A 15,093-nucleotide genomic window follows, 5' to 3' on the forward strand; every position below is an offset into this window, starting at 1 on the left:
TGTAACCGTGCTCAACTGGACCAGTCCACGCTGAATGTAACCGTGCTCAACTGGACCAGTACACACTGAATGTAACCGTGCAGAACTAGACCAGTACACACTGAATGTAACCGTGCTGAACTAGACCAGCACACACTGAATGTAACCGTGCTGAAATGGACCTGTACACGCTAAATGTAACCGTGCTGAGTTGGACCAGTACACACTGAATGTAACCGTGCTGAAATGGACCAGTACATGCTGAATGTAACCGTGCTGAAATGGACCTGTACACGCTAAATGTAACCGTGCTGAATTGGACGAGTACACACTGAATGTAACCGTGCTGAACCAGACCAGTACACACTGAATGTAACCGTGCTGAACTAGACCAGCACACACTGAATGTAACCGTGCTGAACTGGACCTATACATGCTAAACGTAACCGTGCTGAACTGGACCAGTACACGCTGAATGTAACCGTGCTGAACTAGACCAGTACACACTGAATGTAACCGTGCTGAACTAGACCAGCACACACTGAATGTAACCGTGCTGAAATGGACCTGTACACGCTAAATGTAACCGTGCTGAATTGGACCAGTACACACTGAATGTAACCGTGCTGAAATGGACCAGTACACGCTGAATGTAACGGTGCTGAAATGGACCTGTACACGCTAAATGTAACCGTGCTGAATTGGACCAGTACACACTGAATGTAACCGTGCTGAACCAGACCAGTACACACTGAATGTAACCGTGCTGAACTAGACCAGCACACACTGAATGTAACCGTGCTGAACTGGACCTATACATGCTAAACGTAACCGTGCTGAACTGGAACAGTACACGCTGAATGTAACCGTGCTGAACTAGACCAGTACACACTGAATGTAACCGTGCTGAATTGGACCAGGACACGCTGAATGTAACCCTGCTGAACTGGACCAGTACACACTGAATGTAACCGGGCTGAACTGGACCAGTACACGCTGAATGTAACCGTGCTGAACTGGACCAGTACACGCTAAATGTAACCGTGCTGAACTGGACCAGTACACAATGAATGTAACAGTGCTGAACTGGACCAGTAAACACTGAATATAACCTTTATGAACTGGACCAGTACACACTAAGTGTAACCGTGCTGAACTGGACCAGTACACACTGAATGTAACCGTGCTCAATTGGATCTACGTATGTTGACTGTAACTGTGCTTAACTGGACCTCTCCACAATGCCTACACAGAAAAATGCATTAAAGTGCGTGCACAGACTCAGAGGGATTTGGATTTAGTTGCATGTGACCTTTAATCGAACTGAATAATGATCAGGAACGAGAATTGGTGATGTTTTGCTTCAGGTCAGAAAATCTCTGGTCACTTGTGCTGAAACCACTTAACTCAGCATTAAAGAGTTTAAACCTGGGGATTACTTGCACACAAGGTTTGCTTTTATCATAACAAAGGCCTGTTGAGATTTCATCATCTTTCATGAACAAATGTAAAGGGGATCAGGCAGAACTTTCTGGGTATTTCACTTCAAAGCCCTGCCAGTGTACTTTAAAAATATCCCGTTCACAACAAAAAACACGAGCCTGACAGCAGCTACATTAATCTCTCTGTTGCAATTGATGTAAATAATGCAAAGGCTCAAACCAATTAATTACCTCCCTAGAGCCTGACATCAGGGATAAATGTGGCAAACTTTGAAGGGAGTGCAAAATGCGCTGAGAGCTTCTGATAGCAATGCACGGATCACCAAAAGGGCTGCTGTTTGCCATTTACTATCCCATCCTTGCAGCTATCGGGGTTCCAGGTAAAGTATTGGAGTTAGTTATTAGTTACGGTAACATTGATTAGCTGTGTCACTGATCTAATATCTAGTAGGGCTTCTCTATGGTTCTGACATTCTTTCTTTCATTTCCCAGGATAATTTCTCCCTTTAATGGGATATCATTTCCTTTTGAATTGCTATAACTTTTCCTCTTCTACAGTATCACGTATTCCACTATAACAGTTTTACTTCTCCACTTTATCGATGTTTCTTCTTCCTGTAGAAAATCAAAGTACTGAAATAATATCAGATTACTGAGGAAAAAAAGTCGTGATGAAAGTTTACTGACCTGAAACGTTAACTCAGTTTCTCTCCCACAGATGCTGCCAGACCTGCTGTTGTATTTCCAGTGTTTTTGCTGTTTATTTCTTCCTGTTATCAATATAATTTCTGCCCATTCATGCCGTACTTCGTTCCCTTTAAGAGACCCACCATTATACTGATACAATTTCTTCACATTACTGATATAATCTCGCCCCTTTCCCAGTATTATACTTCCCTTGACCAATCACATTTTAACTGGATTATTTTTCCACTTTACAGCTACCATCTCACAGTGTAGATGTAGTTCTACTGTGCTATTGACACTGTGACTATGGGTGAATTATTACACTGTTATCACGGTCTGAATATCGTTCTATTGTGTTATTGACATTGACAGTGACTGACTAATTTCCATAAATGATTCACTGATTGGAATTTTTCAATGAATAACTCGTTCCCAACTGAATACAATAAGTGATTTTTGAGGGTACATTATTAGGCATCGAGTTGTTGAGATTGACATTGTTTTATGAATGATTTATTTAGAGTCATAGAATGGTTACAGCAAAGAAAGAAGCCATTCAGCCATTGTGTCCATGCTAGCCTTCTGCAACATCATCTCAGCTAGTTCCACTCCCTTATCTTTTCCCATAGCCCTGCAAAGTCTTTCTTTTCAGGTGCTTGTCCAATTTGCATTTGAAGCTCCTGATAGTATCTACCTGCACTAAACTCTCAGGTAGTGTCTTCCAGATTCTAACCTCCTGCTGTGTAAAAACTTTTTCTCTCATGTCGTCTTTGGTTCTTTTACCAATTACCTGACATCTGTGCCCCCTGATTCTCGATCCTTCCACCAATGGGAACAGCTTCTCTCTCTCGACCTCCCATGATTTTGAACATTGCTAACAGAACTTTGCTCAACCCTCTCTTCTCCAAGGATAGTCAAGAGGAAGAAGGAAGCTTACTTCAGGTTGAGGAAGCAAGGATCAGACAGGGCTCTAGAGGGTTACAAGGTAGCCAGGAAGGAACTGAAGAATGGACTTAGGAGAGCTAGAAGGGGACATGAAAAAGACTTTGCGGGTAGGATTAAGGAAAATCCCAAGGCGTTCTTATGTGAGGAACAAGAGGATGGCCAGAGTGAGGGGAGGGCCGATCAGGGATAGTGGAGGGAACTTGTGCCTGGAGTCGGAGGAGGTAGGGGAGGTTCTAAATGAATACTTTGCTTCAGTATTCACTAGTGAGAGGAACCTGGTCATTTGTGAGGACAGCGTGGAACAGGCTGATATGCTTGAACAGGTTGATGTTAAGAGGGAGGATGTGCTGGAAATTCAGAATGATATGAGGACAGATAAGTCCCCGGGGCCAGACGGGATATACCCAAGGATATTACGGGAAGCGAGGGAAGAGATTGCCACTCCTTTGGCGATGATCTTTGCGTCTTCACTGTCCACTGGAGTAGTACCAGATGATTGGAGAGTTGCAAATGTTGTTCCCTCGTTCAAGAAAGGGAATAGGGATAACCCTGGGAATTATAGACCAGTCAGTCTTACGTCAGTAGTGGGCAAATTATTGGAGAGGATTCTGAGAGACAGGATTTATGATTACTTGGGAAAGCATGGTTTGATTAGAGACAGTCAGCATGGCTTTGTGAGGGGCAGGTCATGCCTCACAAGCCTTATTGAATTCTTTGAAGATGTGAAAAAACACATTGATGAAGGAAGAGCAGTGCATGTGGTGTATATGGATTTTAGCAAGGCGTTTGATAAGGTTCCCCATGGTAGGCTCATTCAGAAAGTAAAGAGGCATGGGATACAGGGAACGTTGACTGTCTGGATACAAAATTGGCTGACCCACAGAAGTCAGAGGGTGGTAGTAGATGGAAAGTATTCAGCACGGAGCTCGGTGACCAGTGGTGTTCCACAAGGATCTGTTCTGGGACCTCTGCTCTTTGTGATTTTTATAAATGACTTGGATGAGGAAGTGGAAGGCTGGGTTAGCAAGTTTACTGATGACACGAAGGTTGCTGGAGTTGTGGATAGTGTGGAAGGCTGTTGCAGGTTGCAACGGGACATTGACAGGATGCAGAGCTGGGCTGAGAAGTGGCAGATGGAGTTCAACCTGGAAAAGTGTGAAGTGATTCATTTTGGAAGGTCGAATTTGAATTCGGACTACAGGCTTAAAGACAGGATTCTTGGTAGTGTGGAGGAACAGAGGGATCTTTGGGACCATGTCCATAGATCGCTCAAAGCTGCCACCCAAGTCGATAGGGTTGTTAAGAAGGCGAATGGTGTGTTGGCTTTCATTAACAGGGGGATTGAGTTTAAGAGCCACGAGGTTATGCTGCAGCTCCATAAAGCCCTGGTTCGACCACACTTGTAATATTGTGTTCAGTTCTGGTCACCTCATTATAGGAAGGATGTGCAAGCTTTAGAGAGGGTGCAGAGGAGATTTACCAGGATGCTGCCTGGACTGGTGGGCATGACCTACGAAGAAAGACTGAGGGAGCTAGGGCTTTTCTCATTGGAGCGAAGAAGGATGAGAGGTGACTTGATAGAGGGGTACAAGATGATGAGAGGCATAGATAGAGTGGATAGTCAGAGACTTTTTCCCAGGACGGAAAGGGATTTCACCAGAGGGCATTGTTTTAGGGTGATTGGAGGAAGGTTTTGGGAAGATGTCAGAGGTAGGTTCTTTACACAGAGTGGTGGGTGCGTGGAATGCGCTGCCAGCAGTGGTCGTAGAAGCAGATACATTAGGGGCATTTAAGCGACACTTGGATAGCTACATGGATGATAGTAGAAAGAAGCTTAGGTAGTTACTCAGATCTTAGAGTAGGTTAGGTGTCGCAGTCCGCACTGTGGAAGCTGCGTGTGATTTGAACACTGTTTAAGGCGGCTCGCCTTGTGACAATGAGGTCTAGCTGGTGCCAACGACGTGATCTTGGGTGCCTCCATGAAACCTGGTGACAGGGTTTAGTGTGAAAGAACGAGTTGGTGATGCAGAGGTTATGATAGGTACACAACTCAAGCAGTCTCTGCCCGTTCTCATTCATCCTTCCAACGCCATAGCACCCAAGGCAGGAGGGCCATGAGTCATGGTCGGCCCCAACCCTGGCATTAAAGTCCCCCAGCAGGAATAGGTGTTCGGTGTTGGGGATGCTGCTAATGATGTTATGGAGTTGTTCATAGAACTGGTCTTTAGCTTCAGGTGCGGAACAGAGTGTTGGAGCATAGATGCTGAGTAGGTGTACTGGACCAGAGGTGGTGAGCAGTCGGATGGACAGTATGCGTTCCGAGCCATTTGAGGGAGGCTCTATCATGCTGAGCAAGGAGTTTCTGATGGCGAAGCCCACTCCATGCTGTCTTGGTTCTTCAGGATCCCTGCCCTGCCAGAAGAAGGTGTAGTCTTGCTCTGCTAGAGAGCCACTCGCGGGAAGGCGAGTCTCCTGAAGTGCTGCAATGTCCACATTGAGTCTACTGAGCTCGTTGTTAATGATGGCGGTCTTCCGAGAATCGTTGATTTGTGTAAGGTCTTCCGACAGGCCAGGACACATAGTTCTGACGTTCCAGCTTGCAAAGCGAAGGGCTGGTACCTTCTTTCCTTTTTTCATGTTGTTTGGTGCGGTGTATCAGTCCACCTTTCGGGCAATGACCCTGAGCTCCAAGCACCCATTGAAGCAGGCAGACCACTCCCTGGTGTGCAGCAAGGTTAGACTCAGACCAAAGAAGTTGCATCATTCCAAGCAGAAGGGCCACCCGCGCATCAACACGAGCAGAATTTCTCACCCACAGCTGTTACAAAAATTTCTAAATTCACTTGTAACAGCCCTTCAAAACACTCCCACAGGGGATGCTGAGACCAAGTGGGCCCACATCAGAGACGCCATCTATGAGTCAGCTTTGACCACCTACGGCAAAAGTGCGAAGAGAAATGCAGACTGGTTTCAATCTCATAATGAAGAGCTGGAACCTGTCATAGCCGCTAAGCGCATTGCACTTTTGAACTACAAGAAAGCCCCCAGCGATTTAACATCCGCAGCACTTAAAGCAGCCAGAAGTACTGCACAAAGAACAGCTAGGCGTTGCGCAAACGACTACTGGCAACTCCTATGCAGTCATATTCAGCTGGCCTCAGACACCGGAAACATCAGAGGAATGTATGATGGCATGAAGAGAGCTCTTGGGCCAACCATCAAGAAGATCACCCCCCTCAAATCTAAATCGGGGGACATAATCACTGACCAACGCAAACAGATGGACCGCTGGGTTGAGCACTACCTAGAACTGTACTCCAGGGAGAATGCTGTCACTGAGACTGCCCTCAATGCAGCCCAGCCTCTACCAGTCATGGATGAGCTGGACATACAGCCAACCAAATCGGAACTCAGTGATGCCATTGATTCCCTAGCCAGCGGAAAAGCCCCTGGGAAGGACAGCATTACCCCTGAAATAATCAAGAGTGCCAAGCCTGCTATACTCTCAGCACTACATGAACTGCTATGCCTGTGCTGGGACGAGGGAGCAGTACCCCAGGACATGCGCGATGCCAACATCATCACCCTCTATAAAAACAAAGGTGACCGCGGTGACTGCAACAACTACCGTGGAATCTCCCTGCTCAGCATAGTGGGGAAAGTCTTTGCTCGAGTCGCTCTGAACAGGCTCCAGAAGCTGGCCGAGCGCGTCTACCCTGAGGCACAGTGTGGCTTTCGTGCAGAGAGATCGACTATTGACATGCTGTTCTCCCTTCGTCAGATACAGGAGAAATGCCGTGAACAACAGATGCCCCTCTACATTGCTTTCATTGATCTCACCAAAGCCTTTGACCTCGTCAGCAGACGTGGTCTCTTCAGACTACTAGAAAAGATCGGATGTCCACCAAAGCTACTAAGTATCATCACCTCATTCCATGACAATATGAAAGGCACAATTCAACATGGTGGCTCCTCATCAGAGCCCTTTCCTATCCTGAGTGGTGTGAAACAGGGCTGTGTTCTCGCACCCACACTTTTTGGGATTTTCTTCTCCCTGCTGCTTTCACATGCGTTCAAATCCTCTGAAGAAGGAATTTTCCTCCACACAAGATCAGGGGGCAGGTTGTTCAACCTTGCCCGTCTAAGAGCGAAGTCCAAAGTACGGAAAGTCCTCATCAGAGAACTCCTCTTTGCTGACGATGCTGCTTTAACATCTCACACTGAAGAATGCCTGCAGAGTCTCATCGACAGGTTTGCGTCTGCCTGCAATGAATTTGGCCTAACCATCAGCCTCAAGAAAACGAACATCATGGGGCAGGATGTCAGAAATGCTCCATCCATCAATATTGGCGACCACGCTCTGGAAGTGGTTCAAGAGTTCACCTACCTAGGCTCAACTATCACCAGTAACCTGTCTCTAGATGCAGAAATCAACAAGCGCATGGGTAAGGCTTCCACTGCTATGTTCAGACTGGCCAAGAGAGTGTGGGAAAATGGCGCACTGACACGGAACACAAAAGTCCGAGTGTATCAGGCCTGTGTCCTCAGTACCTTGCTCTATGGCAGCGAGGCCTGGACAACGTATGCCAGCCAAGAGCGACGTCTCAATTCATTCCATCTTCGCTGCCTTCGGAGAATACTTGGCATCAGGTGGCAGGACTATATCTCCAACACAGAAGTCCTTGAAGCGGCCAACACCCCCAGCTTATACACACTACTGAGTCAGCGGCGCTTGAGATGGCTTGGCCATGTGAGCCGCATGGAAGATGGCAGGATCCCCAAAGACACATTGTACAGCGAGCTCGCCACTGGTATCAGACCCACCGGCCGTCCATGTCTCCGTTATAAAGACGTCTGCAAACGCGACATGAAATCGTGTGACATTGATCACAAGTCGTGGGAGTCAGTTGCCAGCATTCGCCAGAGCTGGCGGGCAGCCATAAAGACAGGGCTAAATTGTGGCGAGTCGAAGAGACTTAGTAGTTGGCAGGAAAAAAGACAGAGGCGCAAGGGGAGAGCCAACTGTGCAACAGCCCCAACAAACAAATTTCTCTGCAGCACCTGTGGAAGAGCCTGTCACTCCAGAATTGGCCTTTATAGCCACTCCAGGCGCTGCTTCACAAACCACTGACCACCTCCAGGCGCGTATCCATTGTCTCTCGAGATAAGGAGGCCCAAAAGAAAGAAAAAAGAAAGAAAGAAAGAGAGTAGGTTAAAAGTTCGGCACAACATCGTGGGCTGAGGGGCCTGTACTGTGCTGTACTGTTCGATGTTCTATGTTCTATAACAATTTCAGATTCTCCAATCAATCCACGTATTTGAAGTCTCGAACCCCTGGAATCATTTTCCTAAATCTTTACTGCATCTTCTCGAAAGTCTTCACATCCTTCCTAAATTTTGGAGCCAGAATTGGACACAAGATTTCCACTGAGTCCGAAAGAGATTTTTTATTAAGGATCATGATAATTGCCTTGCTTTTGTAATCGATGCGTTGATTTATGAAACCCAGGATCCTGTTTGCCTTTTTAACCACACCTTCAGCATATTTTTCATACATACCCGAGGTCTCTCTGTTCCTCCACCCACTTTTGAATTGTGCCCAAGTATTGCCTCTCCTGGTCCTTCTTACCAAACTGTACCAATTCTCACTTCTCTGCATTAAATTTCATCTGCCACGTGTCTGCCAATCTACCAGGTGCCCTGCAAACCCAAGTCTAGCTCATTAATATATATCGAGACAAGCATTCATCCTAATAGGGAAGTCTGGGAAACTCCTCTGCATACCTTCCTCCATTCTGTAAACAGACATTCTCCACTACTCTCTGCATCCTGTCACTCAGTCAACAATCTATCCAGGCTGCCACTTTCCCTTTTATTCCATGGGCTTCAACTTTGCTGACATGTCTATTTTGTGACACTTTATCAAATGCCTTTTGGCAGTCAATAGGCACTATATCATCGGGAGTACGCTTATCAACCATCCATGTTACCTCATCAAAAAACACGATCGATTATTATAAATGATTTGCCTTGAATAAATCTGTTCTGGTTTTCTATAATTAAACCACACTTGTCCAAATGTGCGTTGATTTTGTCCCAGATTATCATCGCTAAATTTTTCCCACAACTGAGGTTAAACTGACTGGCCTGTAGTTGCTGGTTTTATTCTTAAACCCTTTCTTAAACAAGATTGTAATATTTGCAATTCTGCAGTTCTCTGGCACCAGCCCTATATACAAGGAGGATTGGAAGGTTATGGCCAGTAGTATGCCAAAAGACTTGCAGGTTGATAGGTAAATTAGCCAATGTAAATTGCCCCTCGTATAGGTAGGTGGTCGGGAAATATAGGGGCAGGTGGGGATGTGACAGGAATATGGAAGTAGTGTAGGATTAGTATAAATGGGTGGTTGATGGTCGGCACACACTCAGTGGGCCGAAGGGCCTGTTTCAGTGCTGTATCTCCAACTATCTAATTGACTACGTAGCTTCTCAATTTCCACTCTTACTTACTTCAGCATCCTCAGATGCGTATGGTGCTGGTGACTTATCAAATTTAAGGACAGCCAGCCTTTCTAATATCGCTTCCTTATCAATTTTTCGTCCATTCAGTATCTCAGTTACCTCCTGTTTCAATATGACTTGGGCAGCATTTTCTTCCTTGGTAAATACAGATGCAAGGTCTTCATTTAATATCTCAGCCATACCCTCTGTCTCCACACATCGATCCTCTTTTTGGTTCCCAGTTGGCCCGAACCATCCTCTGAGCAGCCTTTTACCATTTGAATGCTGAGAGAAGACTTTTTGATTCCCTGTTATGTAGGCTGCCAGTTTTTTGTCATACTCTCCTTTTGTCTCTCTGGTTCATAAGAACACAAGAAATAGGAGCAGGAGTAGACCATATGGCCCATCGAGCCTGCTCCACCATTCAAAATGATCATGGTTGATCTTCGGTTTCAACTCCCACTCACTGTATCCCTTGATTCCTTGAGAGACCAAAGATCAGTCTATGCGAGGCTTAAATGTATTCAGTGAAAGGAATATTCTGGGACAGAGAATTCCAAAGATTCACAACCCTTAGAGTGAAGTAATTTCATCTCATCTCAGTCCTAAATGATCAGCCCCTTATCCTGAGACTGTGCCCCTGTATTTTAAATTCCCCGCCAGCGGAAATAATCCCTCAGTGTCGATCCTATCCAACCCCTTTAGAAACGTTCATGTTTCAATGAGATCACCTCTCATTCTTCTAACCTCCAGACAACACAGGCCCAATTTACTCATCATAAGACAACCCCCTCATCCCAGGGACCAATCCCGTGAACCCTGGATGCGATGCCTGTATATCCTTTTTTAAATGTGGAGACCAAATGTGTGCACAGTGTTCCAGATGTTCTTTCATCAAAACCCATTTGCGTTCCTAATTGCTTGCTGTATCTGCATGTTAACTTTCTGCATTCCTGGTAAAAGCACAACCAAGTCTCTTTGAATATCAGCACTTTTAAGTTTCACACCTTTTTCCACTTCCCCTCTGAAATTTCTATCTTCAGCCTGGCTTTTACGTATTCTCAGCCTGACATTTCTCATGCGCTCCTTTTTCTACTTCATCTTACTCCCTATCATTCTTGTCATCCAGGGAGCTCAGGCTTTTCTTCCCTATCTTTCCCCCTCATGGGGATGTACCTCGACTGTACCCGAACCATTTCCTCTTTAAAGGCAGTCCATTGTACAGTTACAGTGTTGCCTGCCAATCTTTGAGTCCAATTTACCTGGAATAGATTCGTTCTCACCCCACTGAAATTGGCCTTCCTCCAATTTACTATTTTAATTTAGATTGTTCCCTGCCTCTTCCAGAGCTAACCAAAAGCTTATGATACCATGATCATTGTTCCCTAACTGTTCAGCAGCTGACACCTGATCCACTTAACCCACCTCATTCCCCAGAACCAGATCCGGCAAAACCACATTCCTCATTGCTGATCAATAAAATTCTCCTGAATAACAAAGAACAAAGAACAGTACAGCACAGGAACAGGCCATTCGGCCCTCCAAGCCTGCGCCGATTTGATACCTGCCTAAACTAAAACCTTCTGCACTTCCGGTGTCCATATCCCTCTACTCCCATCCTATTCACGTATTTGTCAAGATGCCTCTTAAACATCTCTATGGTACCTGCTTCCACCATCTTCGCCAGCAGCAATTTTAAGGCACTCACCACCCACTGTGCAAAGACCTTGCCTCGCACATCCCCTCTAAACTTTGCCCCTCTCACCTTAAACCTATGTCCCCTAGCAACTGACTCTTCCACCCTGGGAAAAAGCTTCTGACTATCAACTCTGTTGGTTCCGCTCATAACTTTGTAAACCTCTATCATGTCGCCCCTCCACCTCCGTCGTTCCAGTGAAAACAATCCGAGTTTATCCAACCTCTAATCATAGCTAATTCCCTCCAGACCAGGCAACATCCTGATAAACCTCTTCTGTACCCTCTCCAAAGCCTCCATGTCCTTCTGGTAGTGTGGCGACCAGAATTGCACACAATATTCTAAGTGTGGCCTAACTAAAGTTCATACTTCATAATCTCTTCCCCCTCTCTGCCCTTTACACAATTGTTATCCCATTCTGTATGAGGATAATTGAAGTCTCCCATTATCACTACTTTATAGTTTTTGTGCCTCTCTGTAATTTCCCTTCACATTTGCTCCTCTATATCTTTCCCACGAGTTGGTGGCCTATCGAATACAAAGTGTGGTTATCATGGTACCTCTATTGTTTCTGAACTCGAACCAAATAGATTCAGTAATTAAAACCTCCAGGACATGCTCTCTCTCCAGCTGTGTAATATTTTCCATAATAATTATAGCTACTCATCCTCCTTTCTTCCTATCCTTATCTTTCCTAAATATTTTGTTTCCAGGAATAGAGCTTAAAAACAAAAAGGGGGCAAACACTTGGCTGGGACTGTCCTATAGGCCTCCAAGTAATCAGGGAGAGATAGAGGAGCAGCTATGTTGGCAAATCTGAGAGAGGTGTAAAAATAATAGGGTAATATTAGTAGGGGATTTCAGTGGCGGGTGTAAACTATGGCAGGCTGCACACGCAGACCCCACAGCACAGAGACACCGCGATATAAAACAAGGCAGCTCATTTAAATGGCCAGAGTGGACCGCCCCCTCCAATGATGTGGACAGCACTGGCGCAGGCGCTGATGTCATTTTTAAAGGGCTTCAAACCCTGCATTTCAATTGTAATATTTAAAGAAATGGTGATTTAACATTGATCTGAAAAAATTAAATAACTGTTTCTCGCCCCTCTCCCACCTCCATTAAAGATATAATTCATTCTTTGCCCTCTCCGCCCTGAAATATTTACCTTGTCCACCTGACCTCCTCCCCGCAATGGTCATAAACTATGCACTTTACCCCTTCCACTATCTCCAACAGCAATCAGATGAATTTGACTCCGCTCCCATCTCCCTCACTGAAAAAGTTACCATCTCCCCCCTTCCCCCAGTGTTCCACCTCAATCCCTGGATGGGGACCTGAATGCGTGGGAGTGTCGGCCACCGACTCCAATATCACTCCGGAACGGATGGCGGGAGCTGGGAAGCAATTAATTTGTTTATTTAAATAAATTTAAATAATTAAATGGGGCACCCATTGCCGAGCAGCAGGAAGGGTCCACCACGAGGCCTCACCACAACCGACAATATCGGGCTGGTCCTTCCCGACATCATGGCCTGTGCTGGGCCTCTGCTGGAGACATTTTCCAGACCCCCGTCAATATTCTACATTGCGGGGGGGGGGGGGGGGGGGCTGTAAATTTCAGCCCCATATTTTTACTCCACAGGATTGTTTTAAACACAGAGGCAAGTGCCTGTAGTGTAAGCAGTCGTGTCCAACTCAGGATCACATGTCAAAACTGGAAATTTCACACAGAATCCTGTAAAACAGTAACTTTCCTCTTCTCACTCGCTCACACACATCCGCTCTCCAGCTTTCTCTCAGCCTTTCTGTCTCTCTCTGTTACAGCTAACCTGGCAGTGATTGTGATCCTGTACCGAGGAAGATGTGGTCTCTCCAGATGTATCACTTACTACCTGGTGTCCATGGCAGTGACGGATCTCCTGGTCCTGATCACTGCAGTGATATTAAACCGGATTGCTGGTATTTATTTCCCCCTCAGTTTCCTGTCCATCACACCCGTATGCAGTCTCCGTTCTGCCCTAAACTATGCAACCTTCAGCTGTTCTGTCTGGTTAACAGTCACTTTCACCTTCGATCGATTTATGGCCATTTGTTGCCAGAAGGTGAAAATAAAATATTGCACTAAGAAAACGGCAGCACGGGTTATAGCAACGGTCTGTACACTGAGCTGTTTCAAAAATGTCTTCATGTATTTCATATATGAACCTAATTACATAATTAACAACATACCCTGGTTCTGCAACATCAAAGTAATATATTATACATCATCTGCATGGGCTGCATATGACTGGATTTATATCATTTTAACCCCTTGTCTACCATTCATTCTGATTTTACTGTTCAATGTTCTGACCATCAGACACATTCTATTGGCCAGTAGAGCACGCAGGAGACTCCGGGCTCACAGCAATTGTCAGAATCAGAGTGACCCAGAGATGGAGAAGCGGAGAAACTCCATTGTTTTACTCTTCGCCATCTCGGGTAGTTTCATCCTGTTATATTTGTTATTTTTTATAACGGTTCTCCATGTCCGAATAGCGGGTGTTAGTTATTTCTCCGGATCAAATTTCAAAGAATCAAATTTTATTCTGGAGGAGAGTGGAATAATGCTTCAGCTTTGGAGTTCTTGCATCAACCCATTTATTTATGCAGGAACCCAGAGTAAGTTCAGGGAGGAGTTAAAGAATGGGGTGAAATATCCAACGAGACTAATTGTTAAATTATTCAAATGATGAAAATAGTAAAATCCAACATGAATTTAAATTAGATTAGAGATACAGCACTGAAACAGGCCCTTCGGCCCACCGAGTCTATGCCAAACATCAACCACCCATTTATACTAATCCTACACTAATCCCATATTCCTACCAAACATCCTCACCTGTCCCTACCACCTACCTATACTAGTGACAATTTATAATGGCCAATTTATCTATCAACCTGCAAGTTTTTTGGCTTGTGGGAGGAAACCGGAGCACCCGGAGAAAACCCACGTAGACACAGTGAGAACTTGCAAACTCCACACAGGCAGTAGCCGGAATCGAACCCGGGTCCCTGGAGCTGTGAGGCTGCGGTGCTCACCACTGCGCCACTGTGCCGCCCTATTGTATTGTATTCCCTCTATTGCTGTCCTTGTTCATGTCACAAATGGCCTCCTGTCCTAGATGCAGTCACTCACTTTGAGATAAATGGAAACATAGTAAATAGGTGCAGGAGTAGGCCATTCAGCCCTTTGGTACTGCCCTGCCATTCAAAAAAGTTCATGGCTGATGGTCTAATTCAGTACCCTGTTCCCGCTTTCTCCCCATATTGCTTAATCCCTTTGGCATTAAGAAATATATCGATCTCCTTCTTGAATATATTTAATGATTTGGCCTCCACTTCCTTCTGTAGTAGAGAATTCCACAGGTTCACCACCCTCGAAGTGAAGACATTTCTCCTCATCTCAGTTCCAACGGCATACCCCGTATCCTGAAACTGTGACCCCTAGTTCTGGACTCTCCAGCCATCGGGAGCATCCCCACTGCATCAAGCCTGTCCAGTCCTGTTGGAATCTTATAGGTATCTGTGAGATCCCCTCTCATTCTTCTAAACTCTCGTGAATATAGGCCTAGTCGACTCAATCTCGCCTCATATGTCAATCCTGCCATCCTAGGAATCAGCCTAGTGAATCCTCTTTGCACTCCCTCCATGGCAAGAATATCCTTCCTCAGATAACACAATACTCCAGATGTGGTCTCACCAAGGCCCTGTATAACTGCAGTAAGACATCCTTGCTCCTGTACTCAAATCATCTTGCAATGAAGGCCAACATACCATTCGCTGTTCTAACTACGTGCT

General features: G+C 45.5%; 1 protein-coding gene across 1 annotated transcript; it reads left to right on the forward strand.

The window, feature by feature from the left end:
• The first annotated feature begins 1,731 nt into the window (after window positions 1–1,731).
• Window positions 1,732–13,985, forward strand: LOC137381594 (probable G-protein coupled receptor 139). The gene is made up of 2 exons (XM_068054289.1): window positions 1,732–1,801; window positions 13,078–13,985. Exons 1-2 carry the CDS (start codon window positions 1,732–1,734, stop codon window positions 13,983–13,985), a joined length of 978 nt encoding a protein of 325 aa, XP_067910390.1.
• The last annotated feature ends 1,108 nt before the right edge of the window (window positions 13,986–15,093 follow it).

This window comes from Heterodontus francisci, chromosome 22, assembly GCF_036365525.1.
Source record: "Heterodontus francisci isolate sHetFra1 chromosome 22, sHetFra1.hap1, whole genome shotgun sequence".
Lineage (NCBI taxonomy): Eukaryota > Metazoa > Chordata > Chondrichthyes > Heterodontiformes > Heterodontidae > Heterodontus > Heterodontus francisci.

Excerpts from the sequence above, each read along its gene's own strand:
- LOC137381594 (XM_068054289.1), top strand. The coding sequence starts at position 1,732 with ATGCACGGATCACCAAAAGGGCTGCTGTTTGCCATTTACTATCCCATC. Across the intron at positions 1,802-13,077 it reads TGCAGCTATCGGGGTTCCAG|CTAACCTGGCAGTGATTGTG; the intron begins GTAAAGTATTGG and ends TCTCTGTTACAG.